Source organism: Coregonus lavaretus (assembly GCF_964263955.1).
Source record: "Coregonus lavaretus genome assembly, chromosome: 29".
Classification (NCBI taxonomy): domain Eukaryota; kingdom Metazoa; phylum Chordata; class Actinopteri; order Salmoniformes; family Salmonidae; genus Coregonus; species Coregonus lavaretus.
In genome coordinates this window covers 30,403,855-30,420,584 of record NC_140016.1, presented here as the reverse complement: position 1 = coordinate 30,420,584, position 16,730 = coordinate 30,403,855, and the positions used below count along the sequence as shown (strand labels likewise).

General features: G+C 43.5%; 1 protein-coding gene across 1 annotated transcript in view; it reads right to left on the bottom strand.

Moving 5' to 3' along the window:
- Positions 1-419: 419 nt before the first annotated feature.
- LOC311105077 (teneurin-3-like) overlaps positions 420-16,730 on the bottom strand; it is a 157,448-nt gene continuing 141,137 nt past the window's right edge. The window contains exons 24-28 of the mRNA XM_084147073.1: positions 15,607-15,842; positions 13,533-13,829; positions 11,209-12,820; positions 10,841-10,971; positions 420-2,587 (exon numbers count right to left, since the gene is read on the bottom strand). Coding sequence (XP_084003199.1) covers positions 1,835-2,587; positions 10,841-10,971; positions 11,209-12,820; positions 13,533-13,829; positions 15,607-15,842 — 3,029 coding nt within the window. The 3' untranslated portion in view covers positions 420-1,834. The remainder of the gene's footprint in view (positions 2,588-10,840; positions 10,972-11,208; positions 12,821-13,532; positions 13,830-15,606; positions 15,843-16,730) is intronic.

The window sequence follows — 16,730 nt, the reverse complement described above, 5'->3', positions numbered from 1 at the left end:
AGTGGAAATGCCTTTATGCGCAAATATTAATATAATAACCATCCTATTGAAGTAAAGTTAGAGTCAAGCGATGAAATGGTATGTGGTCCTTCCACTACGACTCGGGAAACCATGCAGTTTATTAGGCTACAGATGAAATAAGTTATGATGAACTTCACAGGGTGGTGAAAGTGCACGGTATGAGCTTGAAGCTCCTTTCCAATAGATGTCGAGGTTCTTATTCTAGTGACATGATGATCGACGCTTGACTACCATTTGACAAATAAAGATATTCTCTTACCCATAATAATCTCATCATGTAGACTACACACACTGTATCTGCGAGCTGTTGGCTAGAGTGTACTTGCCAAGACCAGAGTAGGCACATTTGCTATTTAACACAACAGTTTGTGACAAAATGCGATGGAAACACATTGAACATTAGATTTTTATTCGGTACATGAAAACTTACGCGAAAAAATACATTGTGTGCACTACGTCATCACACACTGATTTTTATCCCCAACAAGTCATCTTGGTGGAAACACACCACTGGTGGGAAATTGTGCAGATTTTCTTTATGCAGATTTTAGAATATTCGCATGAAAATCTGTCGCCAATTGGATGGAAACCTAGCTACTGAAAACAAAACAATAAAACTCTTGCATAATTTACAAAACATGGTATTACTGTGCTCAGACGAGACTCGTATCTGTGTCAGGCTTTCCATTCTCATACCTTTTGCCCTGATCCTGAACTAAGGCAAAGTCTGATTCGCAAAACAAATATTTTGGGTATTAAAACGATGTCTTTTTTAAAAAGCAAACCAAAGTGGAATGGGCCAGGGTTTATCTAAAGCAGTGCTTCTCAATTCCGGCATGTAGGTGTGATGGTCATGAGTGAGAGGAACCGCAAAATGAAAGGTCATTGATTTAAAGTAACTGTCCATTGTTTCCAGATTTCTACGTAATATGACCTATAATTACTTACAATATGAGTGAAATTGTTTTTCTTCCAATTTTGTTTTTATTAAGTATGTTAAAAATCAGATTTTCTGTGTTGGAATGGTGTGGGCATACCGCAACAAAAGAATGGTGTGGGCGTATACAAGTCATTAAACACATTCATGCGAGTAGACCACTGATAGGACAGCTCATCCTCCTCTAGACCGCTGACATCATGCTCTATGAGGAAATAGCAAGCATTTTGTAAACAGTCTGTTTGTGATACAAGTTTGAGGTGGGGTGTTTTTTCTCCTATTTATGCTTTGGCCACAAATACTAATATAGGATGAGTCAACAACATTACTTGGGTATGAGTTATCAGAATATGCATTTTTAAAAGTGAGGTTTTTACTGGACAGTTCCTTTAAGACAAACATCTGGTAATGGACATTGTATTAATGAAGAGTAAAAACACATAAATCACATTTTCAGATATATGTGTACTGTATGTAAACATTTAATTTCACCTTTAAATACTTTCTTTTAATTTTAAGCAGACAACATTTTGTAAAAAATAAAATAATAATATTTAACTTTTGCCAAAAACACCTCCATTTCTCTTGGCTCCTGGTTGAGAGCTCACAGTCCAATCAGATTGTGCTACAGAGGTACATTTAGTCACTACCCATATTAAGGCGTAGTTATACATTTACTCTGTAGTAGTCCCCTGTTAAACAGCATTGCACAGCATTGCTTTCGATCCCATATGATTTACAAAAACACACTTACTCGGACATAGCCATAGTACACTTTGGCCACGCCACTATTGTTGCTTTATTTCCCACCATCACCACTCCTATATTGAAACAGGCCATTCAAAGTCTCCTTGGCAGCGAGTGCACAACAGTTTGTTACCTTTTCCCTATTTCACTTTGTCGTAGGAACTGAATGTTTTTAGCACTGTCCGCTAACTCCGGGTATAGCTCAATGGAAAGTACGTAGTACCCATCGTACCCCTGCACTTTCCCGTTGCTCAGAAGCTGCCTCTTCTCTCCCTCTGTCCATGGGCGGCCTCCCTCCTCACCGTTGCTCACCTTCTGCTGTTCGTTGGCCCACGCACTCACTAACGCCCTCTGGCGGGCCAACTCAAGAACACGGGCTTTTTCCTCATCCAACGTGGAGCCGTAGCGCACGTGCAGCGCTAGTGGCCCCCGACCCAACTCCACGTCTGCGAAGCGGCGCGTCCGGCTGTCCATGACCATGGTGGACTGGGACACGCTGACGTTGACCCCATTCTCCAGGGTCTTATGGCCGCTGGTGAGGCGCAGCGCAGCCAGGTCACCGTCGGGCAGGCCAGGCTTGACAAAGTAGTGAGTGTCGCGGCCTTCCACGGTGAAGTGCAGGTTTTCCAGGTAGAAGGCGTTGTTGAGGACAGTGGCCACCTTGATGCAGTCCTCGTTGGCCACGTTGAGCGAGTGAGTGTGGGCAGTGCCCTTGTAGATGGCGAACATGACAGCCCTCCCGATAGGGGACTGGGCGGCTGAAAACCAGAACCAGGGCTTCTCACCTCGGCGGCCTCGGACCGCATAGACCTCCGGCAGCCGCTCAAACGACAGGAGGGCATGCGCCTGTCTGGTAACTTCCTGCTGGACCCCAGAGATGGACTGTAAAGAGAGTGCAGTGAAACGTTAACATCTGAGCGTGGCAGAACCTCACACTGCAGTCCATTTATGAGCAGAAGCAGGCTTCAAAGACTTTTCATGTGCCTGCAAGATACTTGTATTACCAGGCAGTGGGATAAAGCTAAAACAAGGTAAAATGCCAGTGGGGATTTTTTTTATATCAAGATTAACATGCAATTCATGACAGCGTAATAATCATTGAATAAACATTCATAACGATTGTGTTAACAAGTGGAAATGTCACGTATGTAGTGCATAAAAATGTCTGTATGCATTGCTTATACATTTGTAAGTATGATTATATTTGTGTTATGAATGTTTAATGCAAGGAAAACTATAACACTGTCTTGGACAGCAGAAAAAGTTATTAATTGGATACAACAAATGAAACGTTTGAGATAAGTTATTTGTTACTCTTCCATATTACAGTTTTTCCCAGTTGTTTACACACTAAAACTGGCCCATGAGGCACAATGACCCAAAACTGTAACTAATTTAGCAGAACCATACACCAAATCTGCAATACTATTAACACGTTTTGCTTTACACTCAGAATGCAATTCTATAACAAACCTTTGGCAAAACATAACACACAATTCTCTACTTTGGCACAACCTTCACAACTAAAACCTATTGTGTACGAATGAAAAGCAACACTGTTCAACAAGCTAAGCTCAATTACCAATTGATCACTTTCACTGTTCACATGTGCAAACACTATTTGCGTAAGTGTTCACTTTGCAATCAGACCTTTGGTATGGATAAAAAGGCTACAAGTGAGTACTCCTGTGTTTGGAGAACAAAGGAAGCAAACTTGGCAGAGAGAGGTAGAGATAGAGGTGGAGGTGGTGGTAGAGGTGGAGGTGGAGGTGAAGGTGGAGGTGGAGGTGAAGGTGGAGGTGGAGGTGAAGGAAGACTAAGAACAAGGAGAGTTAACCCCTGATGAAATTCGGGAGACTGTGGTGGACCATGTGGTCAACCATTGTTTGACCTTAAGAGGGACAGAGAGTGCAGCCTAATCTGAGACGCTTCACCGTAGCATCCATCATTCGGACGTTCCAAAATGAGAATAGGTATGTCCTGCAGACACTTGACAATAGTACAACATAAAGCACAGTAAAGACTGTAGATTCCAATACATAATGTAAGGGGAAACAAAGTACAAGTTTCACTTGACTTTTTCCACATTTTGTTACATTACAGCCTTATTCTAAAATGTATTAAATCGTTTTTTTTTTCCCTCATCAAGCAAAAACAGGTTTTTAGAAATGTTTGCAAATGTATTATAAACTGAAATATCACATTTACATAAGTATTAAGACCCTTTATTCAGTACTTTGTTGAAGCACCTTTGGTAGCGATTACAGCCTCGAGTCTTCTTGGGTATGACGCTACAAGCTTGGCACACCTGTATTTGGGGAGTTTCTCCCATTCTTCTCTGCAGATCCTCTCAAGCTCTGTCAGGTTGGATGGGAAGCGTCGCTGCACAGCCATTTCCAGGTCTCTCCAGAGATGTTCGATTGGGTTCAATTCCGGGCTCTGGCTGGGCCACTCAAGAACATTCGGAGACTTGTCCCGAAGCCACTTCTGCGTTGTCTTGGCTGTATGCTTAGGGTCATTGTCCTGTTGAAAGGTGAACCCTCGCCCCAGTCTGAGGTCCTGAGCGCTCTGGAGCAGGTTTTCATCAATGATCTCTCTGTACTTTGCTCTGTTCATCTTTCCCTCGATCGTGACTAGTCTCCCAGTCGCTAAAAAACATCCCCACAGCATGATGCTGCCACCACCATGCTTCCTCCAGATATGACGCTTTACATTCAGGCCAAAGAGTTCAATCTTGGTTTCATCAGACCAGAGAATCTTGTTTCTCATGGTCTGAGAGTCCTTAAGGTGCCTTTTGGCAAACTCCAAGCGAGCTGTCATGTGCCTTTTACTGAGGAGTGGCTTCCGTCTGGCAAATCTACCATAAAGGCCTGATTGGTGGAGTGCTGCAGAGATGGTTGTCCTTCTGGAAGGTTCTTCCATCTCCACAGAGGAACTCTGGAGCTCTGTCAAAGTGACCATCGGGTTCTTGGTCACCTCCCTGACCAAGGCTCTTCTCCCCCGATTGCTCAGTTTGGCCGGGCGGCCAGCTCTAGGAAGAGTCTTGGTGGTTCCAAACTTCTTCCATTTAATAATGACAGATGCCACTGTGTTCTTGGAGACCTTCAATGCTGCAGAAATGTTTTGGTACCCTTCCCCAGATCTGTGCCTCAACACAGTCTCTGAGCTCTACGGACAATTCCTTCGACCTCATGGCTTGGTTTTTGCTCTGACATGTACTGTCAACTGTGGGACCTTATAAAGACAGGTGTGTGCCTTTCCAAATCATGACCAATCAATTGAATTTACCACAATCAAGTTGTAGAAAAATATCAAGGATGGAAACAGGATGCACCTGAGCTCAATTTTGAGTCTCATAGCAAAGGGTCTGAATACTTATTTAAATAAGGTATTTCTGTTTTTTATTTATAATACATTTCCCCAAAACAATAAAAACCTGTTTTTGCTTTGTCCTTATTGGGTATTATGTGTAGATTGATGAGTATTTTGTAAATGTAATACATTTTAGAATAAGGCTGTAACGTAACAAAATGTGGAAAAAGTGAAGGGGTCTGAATACTTTCCGAATGCACTGTATGTATGAAATTGGGAGATATACTACTTTGTAACATGTTTATCTTGTATGCTGTATTACTGTACACTTTACTGTACTGTATGCTATTTGTTTTTGTAGAACTGAAAGACGACCACCACGTGGTGGTAGAACGCGTCTATTTACAGACGAACAGGAGCCTGCCATTGTGCAAATGATAGTTAAAAATAATGCCATAAGACTGAGGGAAATCCAACAACTAATTATTGAAAACCCTGCCATCTTCCATAACATCAGAGTGAGCTTATCAACCATAGCCCGGATCCTTAAGAAACACCATCTCCGGATGAAAATAAACTACAGAGTCCCATTTGAAAGGAATTCCCAAAGAGTGAATAATAAAATGGTACGAATATGTGCAAGTAAGTTATGTACTAGTACTACACTCTTGAAACAGAGATTATACAGCAATTACAGTATTTACTGTCATTTCAGAGAATCATGGATTTGGATGCAAGTCCCATCCCCCAGGAACTCATGTTCATAGATGAGGCTGGGTTCAATTAAGTGAAGACGAGGAGGAGAGGAAGGAACATCATTGGTCAACGCGCCATCACTGAGGTACCTGGCCAGCGTGAAGGAAATGTCATCATATGTGCAGCTATGAGCCACAATGGGGTCCTTCATCGCCATGCCACCCTTGGACCATACAGCACTCCCCATCTCCTTAATTTCCTGAACACCTTACATTCAAATGTTTTTCAGCCAGAGCACCAGGTGATCCTGAGCAGCAAATGTATGTTCTAATTTGGGAAAAAGTAGAGTTTCCGTCAGGCTACCCAAGTCTGCAACTGGTTTCATGACCATCCCAGGTTTACAATTCTATATCTCCCACCATATTCCCAATTTCTCAACCCAATTGAGGACTTGTTTTCAGCATGTTGGTGGAAGGTGTATGATCGCAAACCCCATGAACGTATTGCCCTTCTCCAGGCATTGATGGAGGCCTGTGGTGACATTCCAGCAGAGTCCTGTCAGGGGTGGATGCGTCATGCTAGAAGATATTTCTCCCGCTGTCTGGCCAAGGAGAATATCGCCTGTGATGTTGATGAAAGTCTGTGGCCGGACCAAAACTAAAAAATATAATCAAGGACATCAACCACCCAAGCCACGGCCTGTACACCCCGCTACCATCCAGAAAGCGAGGACAGTACAGGTGCATCAAAGCTGAGACCAAGAGACTGAGGCCTCAAGGCAATCAGACTGTTAAATAGCCATCACTAGCCAGCTACCACCCGGTTACTCAACCCTGCACTTTAGAGGCTACTGCTCTATATACATAGTCATGGAATCACTGGTCACTTTAAAATGTTTACATACTGCTTTACTCATTTCATATGTACAGTGGGGGAAAAAAGTATTTAGTCAGCCACCAATTGTGCAAGTTCTCCCACTTAAAAAGATGAGAGAGGCCTGTAATGTTCATCATAGGTACACGTCAACTATGACAGACAAAATGAGGAAAAAAATTCCAGAAAATTACATTGTAGGATTTTTTATGAATTTATTTGCAAATGGTGGAAAATAAGTATTTGGTCAATAACAAAAGTTTCTCAATACTTTGTTATATACCCTTTGTTGGCAATGACACAGGTCAAATGTTTTCTGTAAGTCTTCACAAGGTTTTCACACACTGTTGCTGGTATTTTGGCCCATTCCTCCATGCAGATCTCCTCTAGAGCAGTGATGTTTTGGGGCTGTCGCTGGGCAACACGGACTTTCAACTCCCTCCAAAGATTTTCTATGGGGTTGAGATCTGGAGACTGGCTAGGCCACTCCAGGACCTTCAAATGCTTCTTACGAAGCCACTCCTTCGTTGCCCGGGTGGTGTGTTTGGGATCATTGTCATGCTGAAAGACCCAGCCATGTTTCATCTTCAATGCCCTTGCTGAAGGAAGGAGGTATTCACTCAAAATCTCAAGATACATGGCCCCATTCATTCTTTCCTTTACACGGATCAGTCGTCCTGGTCCCTTTGCAGAAAAACAGCCCCAAAGCATGATGTTTCCACCCCCATGCTTCACAGTAGGTATGGTGTTCTTTGGATGCAACTCAGCATTCTTTGTCCTCCAAACACGACGAGTTGAGTTTTTACCAAAAATTTATATTTTGGTTTCATCTGACCATATAACATTCTCCCAATCCTCTTCTGGATCATCCAAATGCACTCTAGCAAACTTCAGACGGGCCTGGACATGTACTGGCTTAAGCAGGGGGACACGTCTGGCACTGCAGGATTTGAGTCCCTGGCGGCGCAGTGTGTTACTGATGGTAGGCTTTGTTACTTTGGTCCCAGCCCTCTGCAGGTCATTCACTAGGTCCCCCCGTGTGGTTCTGGGATTTTTGCTCACCGTTCTTGTGATCATTTTGACCCCACGGGGTGAGATCTTGCGTGGAGCCCCAGATCGAGGGAGATTATCAGTGGTCTTGTATGTCTTCCATTTCCTAATAATTGCTCCCACAGTTGATTTCTTCAAACCAAGCTGCTTACCTATTGCATATTCAGTCTTCCCAGCCTGGTGCAGGTCTACAATTTTGTTTCTGGTGTCCTTTGACAGCTCTTTGGTCTTGGGCATAGTGGAGTTTGGAGTGTGACTGTTTGAGGATGTGGACAGGTGTCCTTTATACTGATAACAAGTTCAAACAGGTGCCATTAATACAGGTAACGAGTGGAGGACAGAAGAGCCTCTTAAAGAAGAAGTTACAGGTCTGTGAGAGCCAGAAATCTTGCTTGTTTGTATGTGGCCAAATACTTATTTTCCACCATAATTTGCAAATAAATTCATAAAAAATCCTACAATGTGATTTTCTGGATTTTTTTCCCTCAATTTGTCCGTCATAGTTGACGTGTACCTACAGTGAGGGAAAAAAGTATTTGATCCCCTGCTGATTTTGTACGTTTGCCCACTGACAAAGACATGATCAGTCTATAATGGTTTAATGGTAGGTTGATTTGAACAGTGAGACACAGAATAACAACAAAAAAATCCAGAAAAACGCATGTCAAAAATGTTATAAATTGATTTGCATTTTAATGAGGGAAATAAATATTTGACCACTCTGCAAAACATGACTTAGTACTTGGTGGCAAAACCCTTGTTGGCAATCACAGAGGTCAGACATTTCTTGTAGTTGGCCACCAGGTTTGCACACATCTCAGGAGGGATTTTGTCCCACTCCTCTTTGCAGATCTTCTCCAAGTCATTAAGGTTTCGAGGCTGACGTTTGGCAGCTCGAACCTTCAGCTCCCTCCACAGATTTTCTATGGGATTAAGGTCTGGAGACTGGCTAGGCCACTCCAGGAACTTAATGTGCTTCTTCTTGAGCCACTCCTTTGTTGCCTTGGCTTTGTGTTTTGGGTCATTGTCATGCTGGATTACCCATCCACGACCCATTTTCAATGCCCTGGCTGAGGGAAGGAGGTTCTCACCCAAGATTTGACGGTACATGGCCCTGTTCATCGGCCCTTTGATGCGGTGAAGTTGTCCTGTCCCCTTAGCAGAAAAACACCCCCAAAGCATAATGTTTCCACCTCCATGTTTGACGGTGGGGATGGTGTGCTTGGGGTCATAGGCAGCATTCCTCCTACTCCAAACATGGCGACTTGAGCTGATGCCAAAGAGCTCCATTTTGGTCTCAGCTGACCACAACACTTTCACCCTGTTCTCCGCTGAATCATTCAGATGTTCATTGGCAAACTTCAGACGGGCCTGTATATGTGCTTTCTTGAGCAGGGGGACCTTGCGAGCGCTGCAGGATTTCAGTCTTTCACGGCGTAGTGTGTTACCAATTGTTTTCTTGGTGACTATGGTCCCAGCTGCCTTGAGATCATTGACAAGATCCTCCCGTGTAGTTCTGGGCTGATTCCTCGCCGTTCTCATGATCATTGCAACTCCACGAGGTGAGATCTTGCATGGAGCCCCAGGCCGATGGAGATTGACAGTTCGTTTGTGTTCTATTCGCGAATAATCGCAACAACTGTTGTCACCTTCTCACCAAGCTGCTTGGCGATGGTCTTCTAGCCCATTCCAGCCTTGTGTAGGTCTACAATCTTGTTCCTGACATCCTTGGAGAGCTCTTTGGTCTTGGCCATGTTGGAGAGTTTGGAATCTGATTGATTGATTGCTTCTGTGGACAGGTGTCTTTTTTACAGGTAACAAACTGAGATTAGGAGCACTCCCTTTAAGAGTGTGCTCCTAATCTCAGCTCGTTACCTGTATAAAAGACACCTGGGAGCCAGAAATCTTTCTGATTGAGAGGTGGTCAAATACTTATTTCCCTCATTAAAATGCAAATCAATTTATAAAATTTTTGACATGGGTTTTTCTGGATTTTTTTGTTGTTATTCTGTCTCTCACTGTTCAAATAAACCTACCATTAAAATTATAGACTGATAATTTCTTTGTCAGTGGGCAAACGTACAAAATCAGCAGGGGATCAAATACTTTTTTCCCTCACTGTATGATGAAAATTACAGGCCTCTCATCTTTTTAAGTGGGAGAACTTGCACAATTGGTGGCTGACTAAATACTTTTTTCCCCACTGTATATACTGTATTATATTCTACTGTATTTTTGCCAATGCCACTCCGACAATGCTCTTCCTAATATTTATATATTTCTTAATTCCATTCCTTTACTTTTAGATTTGTGTGTGTTGTTGTGAATTGTTAGATACTACTGCACTGTTGGAGCTAGGAACACAAGCATTTCGCTACATCCGCAATAACATCTGCTAAATATGTGTATGTGACCAATAAAATAAAATGTGATATATATTTACTGTATGTTTGCATTTCTACTGTATGTGTGCTTACAGTATGCTGTTTAAAATGTATTGAGTCACGTTGAGATCTAAAAATAAAATGTTTGCATTTGGTGTGACTTTCTGGTTTGAGTACACACAAACAATATACAGTATAACAACAACATCTTAGTCTTTACACTGAAATAGGTTCTGATAGTAGTTTTGAATATATCACATTAGTGTGATCTCGGTTGTCACTAAGTTAGATTCATTTGATTTGCGTGTGTCTCATTTGTATGCAGAGTTTCATTTTGAGCAGGGAGTACATGATTTTGATTACTGCGTTTATTTTGCAAGATGTCTGTGGGGTTTGGGGAAATTGGCTAACTGTTTTGTGTTTTGAGTTTTGAGTACCTGAGATGTAGTTTCAGCAAACGTGTGTTAACAATTGGGAAAAACTGTAATCAAAGAACAAATGTAAATGCAATTTTTTACTTGTTCCTATGCAAAAGCTGTCCAATTAAATGGGATGCTATGGGCTAACCAGCATTCCAATTAAAAACATGGGGCTACAGAACAAAATATACATTTAATAGAAAGCAACTGTAGAGCAGAAGCGATTACATGCTTCTTTTCACCCAGGAATTTTGTTTGTTTGTCATAGTGCTTGATATTCAGCCAGCAAACAACTATGATCTTTTAGATCACCCTGCTTACTTTACATTTACCTAATATATGGATTGCAATTAGCATGACAATAACTGAGATTTTGAAATAATGTCAGATATGAAACCAACCGGTAGATCGTCCCAAAGCTGGCTCTTCTTCAGTTCATAGGAGGGGTGGGTCAGGTCAAACTTTGGGACTGGGAAGCCAGGAATGGTGTTGTGTAGATGGAACCCAAAGGTCACTAGCCAGCTATTCACATCTACATGGGACAAATAAGAGCAGTCATAATAAATATTTCATGGCATGGTTATGTCAAGGTAGAAAATATGGTAATGTTTTATAATATAAGTAATTTGTGTCTTAGTTATCATTAATAAGCTCGAATTACATGCATGAACAAAGTATGTATAAACATTTTAACTTTTGAATAACATGTATACACTACGTGCACATTGAATATTAGTAAGTAAAATAAAAGTGACAATAAATATCCTACCTGCCACATATTCTCTCACTTCATGTACTTTGCTGATGGGGTTGTTGTTTCTGAACATATAGAGATTAAAAGGACCTGGCTCTTTCCCCACTCGTTTCCACGTGCTGATGTCAGGCACAGTCCACCTGCCGGGCATAATGTCATAGTCCCTCTCACCAAAATGCAACAATTTGGTCAGCGGGTCATAGAGTCCCCCGTGGAACCCCAGCACCAGTTGAAATTCTGGGTTGGAGTCAAAGTAGATCTCCCCGTACGCTGTGTACTGGACCTGCTTGATCAGGAGGCCGTTGCTGGTGAATACGGCAAGAGGGGTTCCGGTGTTGTCACAGGCGATGTAGTACTCCTCTCCGCTGCTGATCTCCTGGGCAAACAGGTGGCCCTGCAGGTCATAGTAGAGTGAGGTGATCTCCGAGCTGGAGTGATTGTACACGTGGGTGATTCTGCTGGGGTAGCTCAGGTCCGCGTAGAAGTATTGCAGGTGCTGCCCTAGGCTGGTCTTGGTGGACACCCTTCGTCCCAGGCCGTCGTAGCGGTACTGGATGGTCCAGCCATTGCTCTTGCTGTAGACGCGGGCCAGGAGGCCTTTGGAGTTGTACTCAAAGATCTCAGAACCTCGCTGGCGGAGGAAGCCATCCTCGTCCATGCGGTACTGTATGTCTCCCAGGCGGGTGATGCGGTCGCGGAGATCGTAGCGCAGGGGGATTAGGCGGGCGCCGTTACCTGGGTTCAGTAGGTGGAGGTTGCCGTTCAGGTCGTAGGTGTAGCGCCACATGACCTTGTCATTGAGGTAGACTGTCTGGAGCTGGCCATCCACGTCATACTCGTAGCCGTACTTGGTGGTGTTGGCAAATGGTCCGATCTTGATCTCCCTCTTGGTACATCGTCCCACGTCGTCGTACTGGAAAGTGATCCAGTACATGAGCGATCGGAAGATCTCGTACTGGATCTCCTTGATCCGTCCGTGTGCGTCAAAGTGCTTTGTGTAGGTCATAATGGCTGTGGAAATTATCTGGTTGATGTCATAGTAGATGACGCCGAACTTGCCGAACTGCTCGACTTTGCCGGAGATATCGTCGAACTGGTAGAGGTCGATGGGCAGCGGGGTCTCGTTGATGACACCCTGCACGCTAGTAATGCGTAGGCTGCTGTCATAGGTGTAGTCGAAGCGGGCGTTAACCATGCCGTCCTCGCTGAAGCGGAAGATCTGCCGGTCCACCAAGGGGCCCACTTGACGATAGCGGATCGAACAGATAAAGCCCTCGCTCTGCAGGTTGACCGTCTTTAGCACGCCCGCCATCTCGTCATAGGTGAAGCTGACCCGTGTGATGTCGTACAGGACTTCGGCAAGCTTGTTCTGTCGCCGATACTTGTAGAGGACCTGGCGGCCGGTGCCCAAGTGTGCCACTCGCTGGAGGAGGCTGTCCTCGCTGTAGTCCACAGCGACAGAGGCATTGCTGTCGGGCGGGTGAAAGAGGTTGCGGTAGTAGCCCACCGAGCGGACCGTCTGCATGGTGTAGCGTGCCACACTGGGCATGGTGACTGCAGATAGCCGATCCTGAGAGTCAAAGTCGAAGATGTACTGACGCTGGCTGTGGAGCAGGAGCACCATTGACTAGAGGAAAGATGAGGGAAGGGAGAACAACATTATTTACAGTACTTTAAATATTCATTTTTATACGGTCCATAAATGCTATGTTTTATTAATACAAATAATGATACATACACCACCAGCTCACTAAATAGCCTAAACAATTGCATCAGACATTCACACGTTTATTTCTGGCTCCTTAAATCCTTGCAGACTCAGAGTTAACTCATATGCACTTTGGATGCTAGAAGTGCTTTCAGTGGGCTGCCACCCTTCCTGTGAAAATGCCATGCCCAGTCAACCGTTGTCACACTGCGTGTCCTTGAGCTCCCAAGGCTTTCAGTGTGCCCCATGTTTCTCTGTTGACACAGCCTATCCCGGTCACGCGATGAGCTCAAGGAGGGTGAGGAAATCTCTGCATGGTTTTGCATGAGGAAAAGTCCTTGCAGCCGAGTCCTGCAGTAAGTGATCTCACTTATTTTAAGTTCTGCGAGGAGTTATGTTCTTAGGGAAGTTTGCGAGGTGTTAACATAATGAACAGCTGTAATGTGGGCAAGTACATTATGTGTGGATGTGTGTGTGTGTGTGAGATTTAAAAGTTCTGCTTAAGCAAGGTGTGTGTGGCATCGATTTTAATATACAATTACTTTGACCATCAAAAGTACTCCATTTGTGTTTGTGCATTGATCGACCAGTGGAGAACCAAAGCATTTTATAGAGTCGCTTCAACCCTCACCTTGTCCAGATAGGTGTAACTCCACCTCTTCCCGTCAGCAAACACCCTGGACACGAGGCGTCCCTGACTGTCATACTCCAACCGCTCCGTGGTCGGCCCCCTCTGGAGGGCATTGATCTGCCCATTGCTGGTCCGGCTGACGTTCACAGGCAGCAGCTTACTGCTGGGCACCCACAGCACAGGGTGGCCAGCGCCGTCATAGATAATCTTCAGCAGGAACTTCCTGTGGTCGTCGTATATCTTCTCCGTCCTCAGCGTACGGTCATAATCAACCGACAGAATGTTCCGGCCGTTCACCTGTTAGTTGGTAATATGTGTATTGGATCAAAGCCCAGACAAAACAAAAACAAACAGAGAGTGCACTTACTGTTTTGTCTGGCTGCCTGTTAAAATGGCATTTAGTGTGATTGCCACTCTTTGGCATTCAGTGTGAGGAGATTAACAGCTCCTTCAATGGCTTCATTAAACTCTGGCATTTGCTCAGCAAGTCTTAAATCCCCCCCCCTATATTTAGTAGGGACAAAATTGCTGTTAACCCTTTACACTCAAGGGAATTGGCCTATATGGATAGGGGTACATTTTAAATGTTTCTTACAGAAGAAATGCATTACCATAGCAGCAATTGAAAGGGAACAGTTTGGAGATTAGCTGTAAATAATGAGACCAAACTTGAGGTCACAACAGTTCACCTGACAAGACTGAATCCAAACATTACACTGTTGATTGTATGTGCATTTTACATTTACTTTACTTTTCACAGCATTTGTTGATAACGAAATCTGAAAATACTCTGGATATATTCAGTAACATGATAAGAATATTCCTAGAAAATGTGGGGTAGGTGTAACATAAGACCAAAAACATCACAAGGGTTTAAGTGAAAGGACAAACTGGTGTCGCCAAGTGACCACACACACCTCTCCAATGTGTGCACATTTCCTAAGTAATTGTAATGCACTTTTATGACTCAAATAAGAGACTTCAACTATAAGGTGCTTTTTGAGCTCTCCTAGCTGTGCCGTTGAGGAACTAGAGCAAGCACACTTGTAGTTGTTTTGTTTGGAACACAACCCTGCATCCCCACCATCACACAATCACTGTTGCTCTTTTTTGCAATCCAAAAACGGTCCATTATAAATCGCAATCTTGGTCAGGTGGGCATCATTTGAAGGCCTGTTCTATTGCCAACATGACTAGCTAAGTTATAAAATACGATATTAAAGTGTTAGGCTTGCAATTCAGGGAAACAGATCAGAATTTTGGTGAGCATACAAAGGAGTCATGAGTGCCTTCAGGAACGTGTGCCGCTGCAAATTTTCTTCACAATAGACAAACATAGGCTCATTCTGTTTCAGAATAACCCAGGGTATGACACCATGTCATCTTGTAACTGTACATCAAACAGTGATCATAAACGTTGACACTGTTAATGACATGAGCTTTATGATATGGAAATGTGAAGTGCACATTTGGACAGGTGTTTGGCTTGAACGTATGACATCAAAGCGGTACTTATTACAACGTCTCATCTTTCAAAATATGTAGAGTCCTCTTACTATACAGCATTTCCCTCACTCAGACAACAAAACATTTGCAAAAGTTGCCCAATTAGCGGAAGGGAATGGGGCAACTCCTTGTCGAGCAAGGTGCTCAAGTTTAAAAGGGCTGTCAGTCAAAACCCATACAGCGCTGCGAAGCACAGAGTCAGAGCTCTGACGTCATGTATAGCATGTTACTGTACAGCCACTGCGGTTCCAATTTAGGCATTTATCAGTGCCCAAATCTTGATGCTGCCAGGGAGTTAAGTGTCACAGTTAATATAAGTGACTGAACACCAATATGTTTACATTTACATTTTAGTCATTTAGCAGACGCTCTTATCCAGAGCGACTTACAGGTAGTGAATGCATACAAGTTATTTTTTATTTTTTTATACTGGCTCCCCGTGGGAAACGAACCCACATCCCTGCCGGCCAAACCCTCCCCTACCTTGGACGACGCTGGACCAATTGTGCGCCGCCCATATATGTCTTGGAAGTAAGTGAAACTCTCTGAATAAAACAGTGAAACTCACCCTTAGCTTGCGCCCAAAAACGATGACTTTGCCCCTGGCCTGCTCCTTGCGGAAGCGCCACTCAACCAGATTCTGCCCACTCTCCCCTGGCAAACTCATGTTACGCCGTGCCACTGTGGGGTTGGCAGTGCCCGCCAGGATGTGGGGCTCTGTCTGGTAGTGGGTGTCCATTCCGTTGGCATAGGTGATTCTCAGAGAGTTATCATAGCCCACCTGATAACTGCTTCTACATTGATCTGAAAATATAAAAAGACAGGGTCATAATTGATAACATTGTACTGTGATTATAAATTATTGTTGTGGATACTCAGGGAAATCTTGCCTATGTCATGTTAGATAACAATAACACTACCTTCCAATAGAAAAACAGATGAACATTAGAAAAGGACTATAGAACTACAATAAACGGAAGAATTCACTAAATAGCTTGAAACAAAATACAAAACGTAAAGATACAAGGTTTCTGCTCATCTCACACACTGAAGGAGTAATCATTTACACTGTCTTCTGTCAAACCGCTCACCCATAATGATACATGACTTAAGCTTAATCAACATTGCTCTGAGACCCCAGCAACAATGACAAATAACCACCTTTAAAATGGCAGCCTGAACTGTTTGTCTATCAGCAACACAGAGGAGGAGATGTGTGGATTAAGGCGTCAGCATGCTTCAGTTCGGCTGGCGGCTAGCCGAAGTCGGCTAGGCGAACCAAACGAGTGTGCTCGCATACTCCCTTGAAAGACCTTTGGTTGAAAAACGAGCAAAAAGTGGCAATAGTACCGTTTGTCCATTTTGAGACGCCGTAGCCAGTATACACTTCCTCAAAATAGTCAGAATTAATCTAAGATAACTCAAGAAATCTAAAATTACTTTTGACGTTTTTGACGAATAAATCCTAGTCGAGCAATTTTACGTCTAACTAAGATGTTTGGTGCAGTATTTCTCAATGAAAAAATGTGCATAAAATGAGTAGTCTCTCGTTGAATGACAACAAAGACTTTATTGAAGAATTACTACTGACCAATCACCGATGAAGGGGCGTAGACTTCGGCTTGCCTCCAGAAAAATGTTGTGTGCCTGAACAGCTGAAAAACCCTCACTGAAGTCCAAAACAAACAAAAA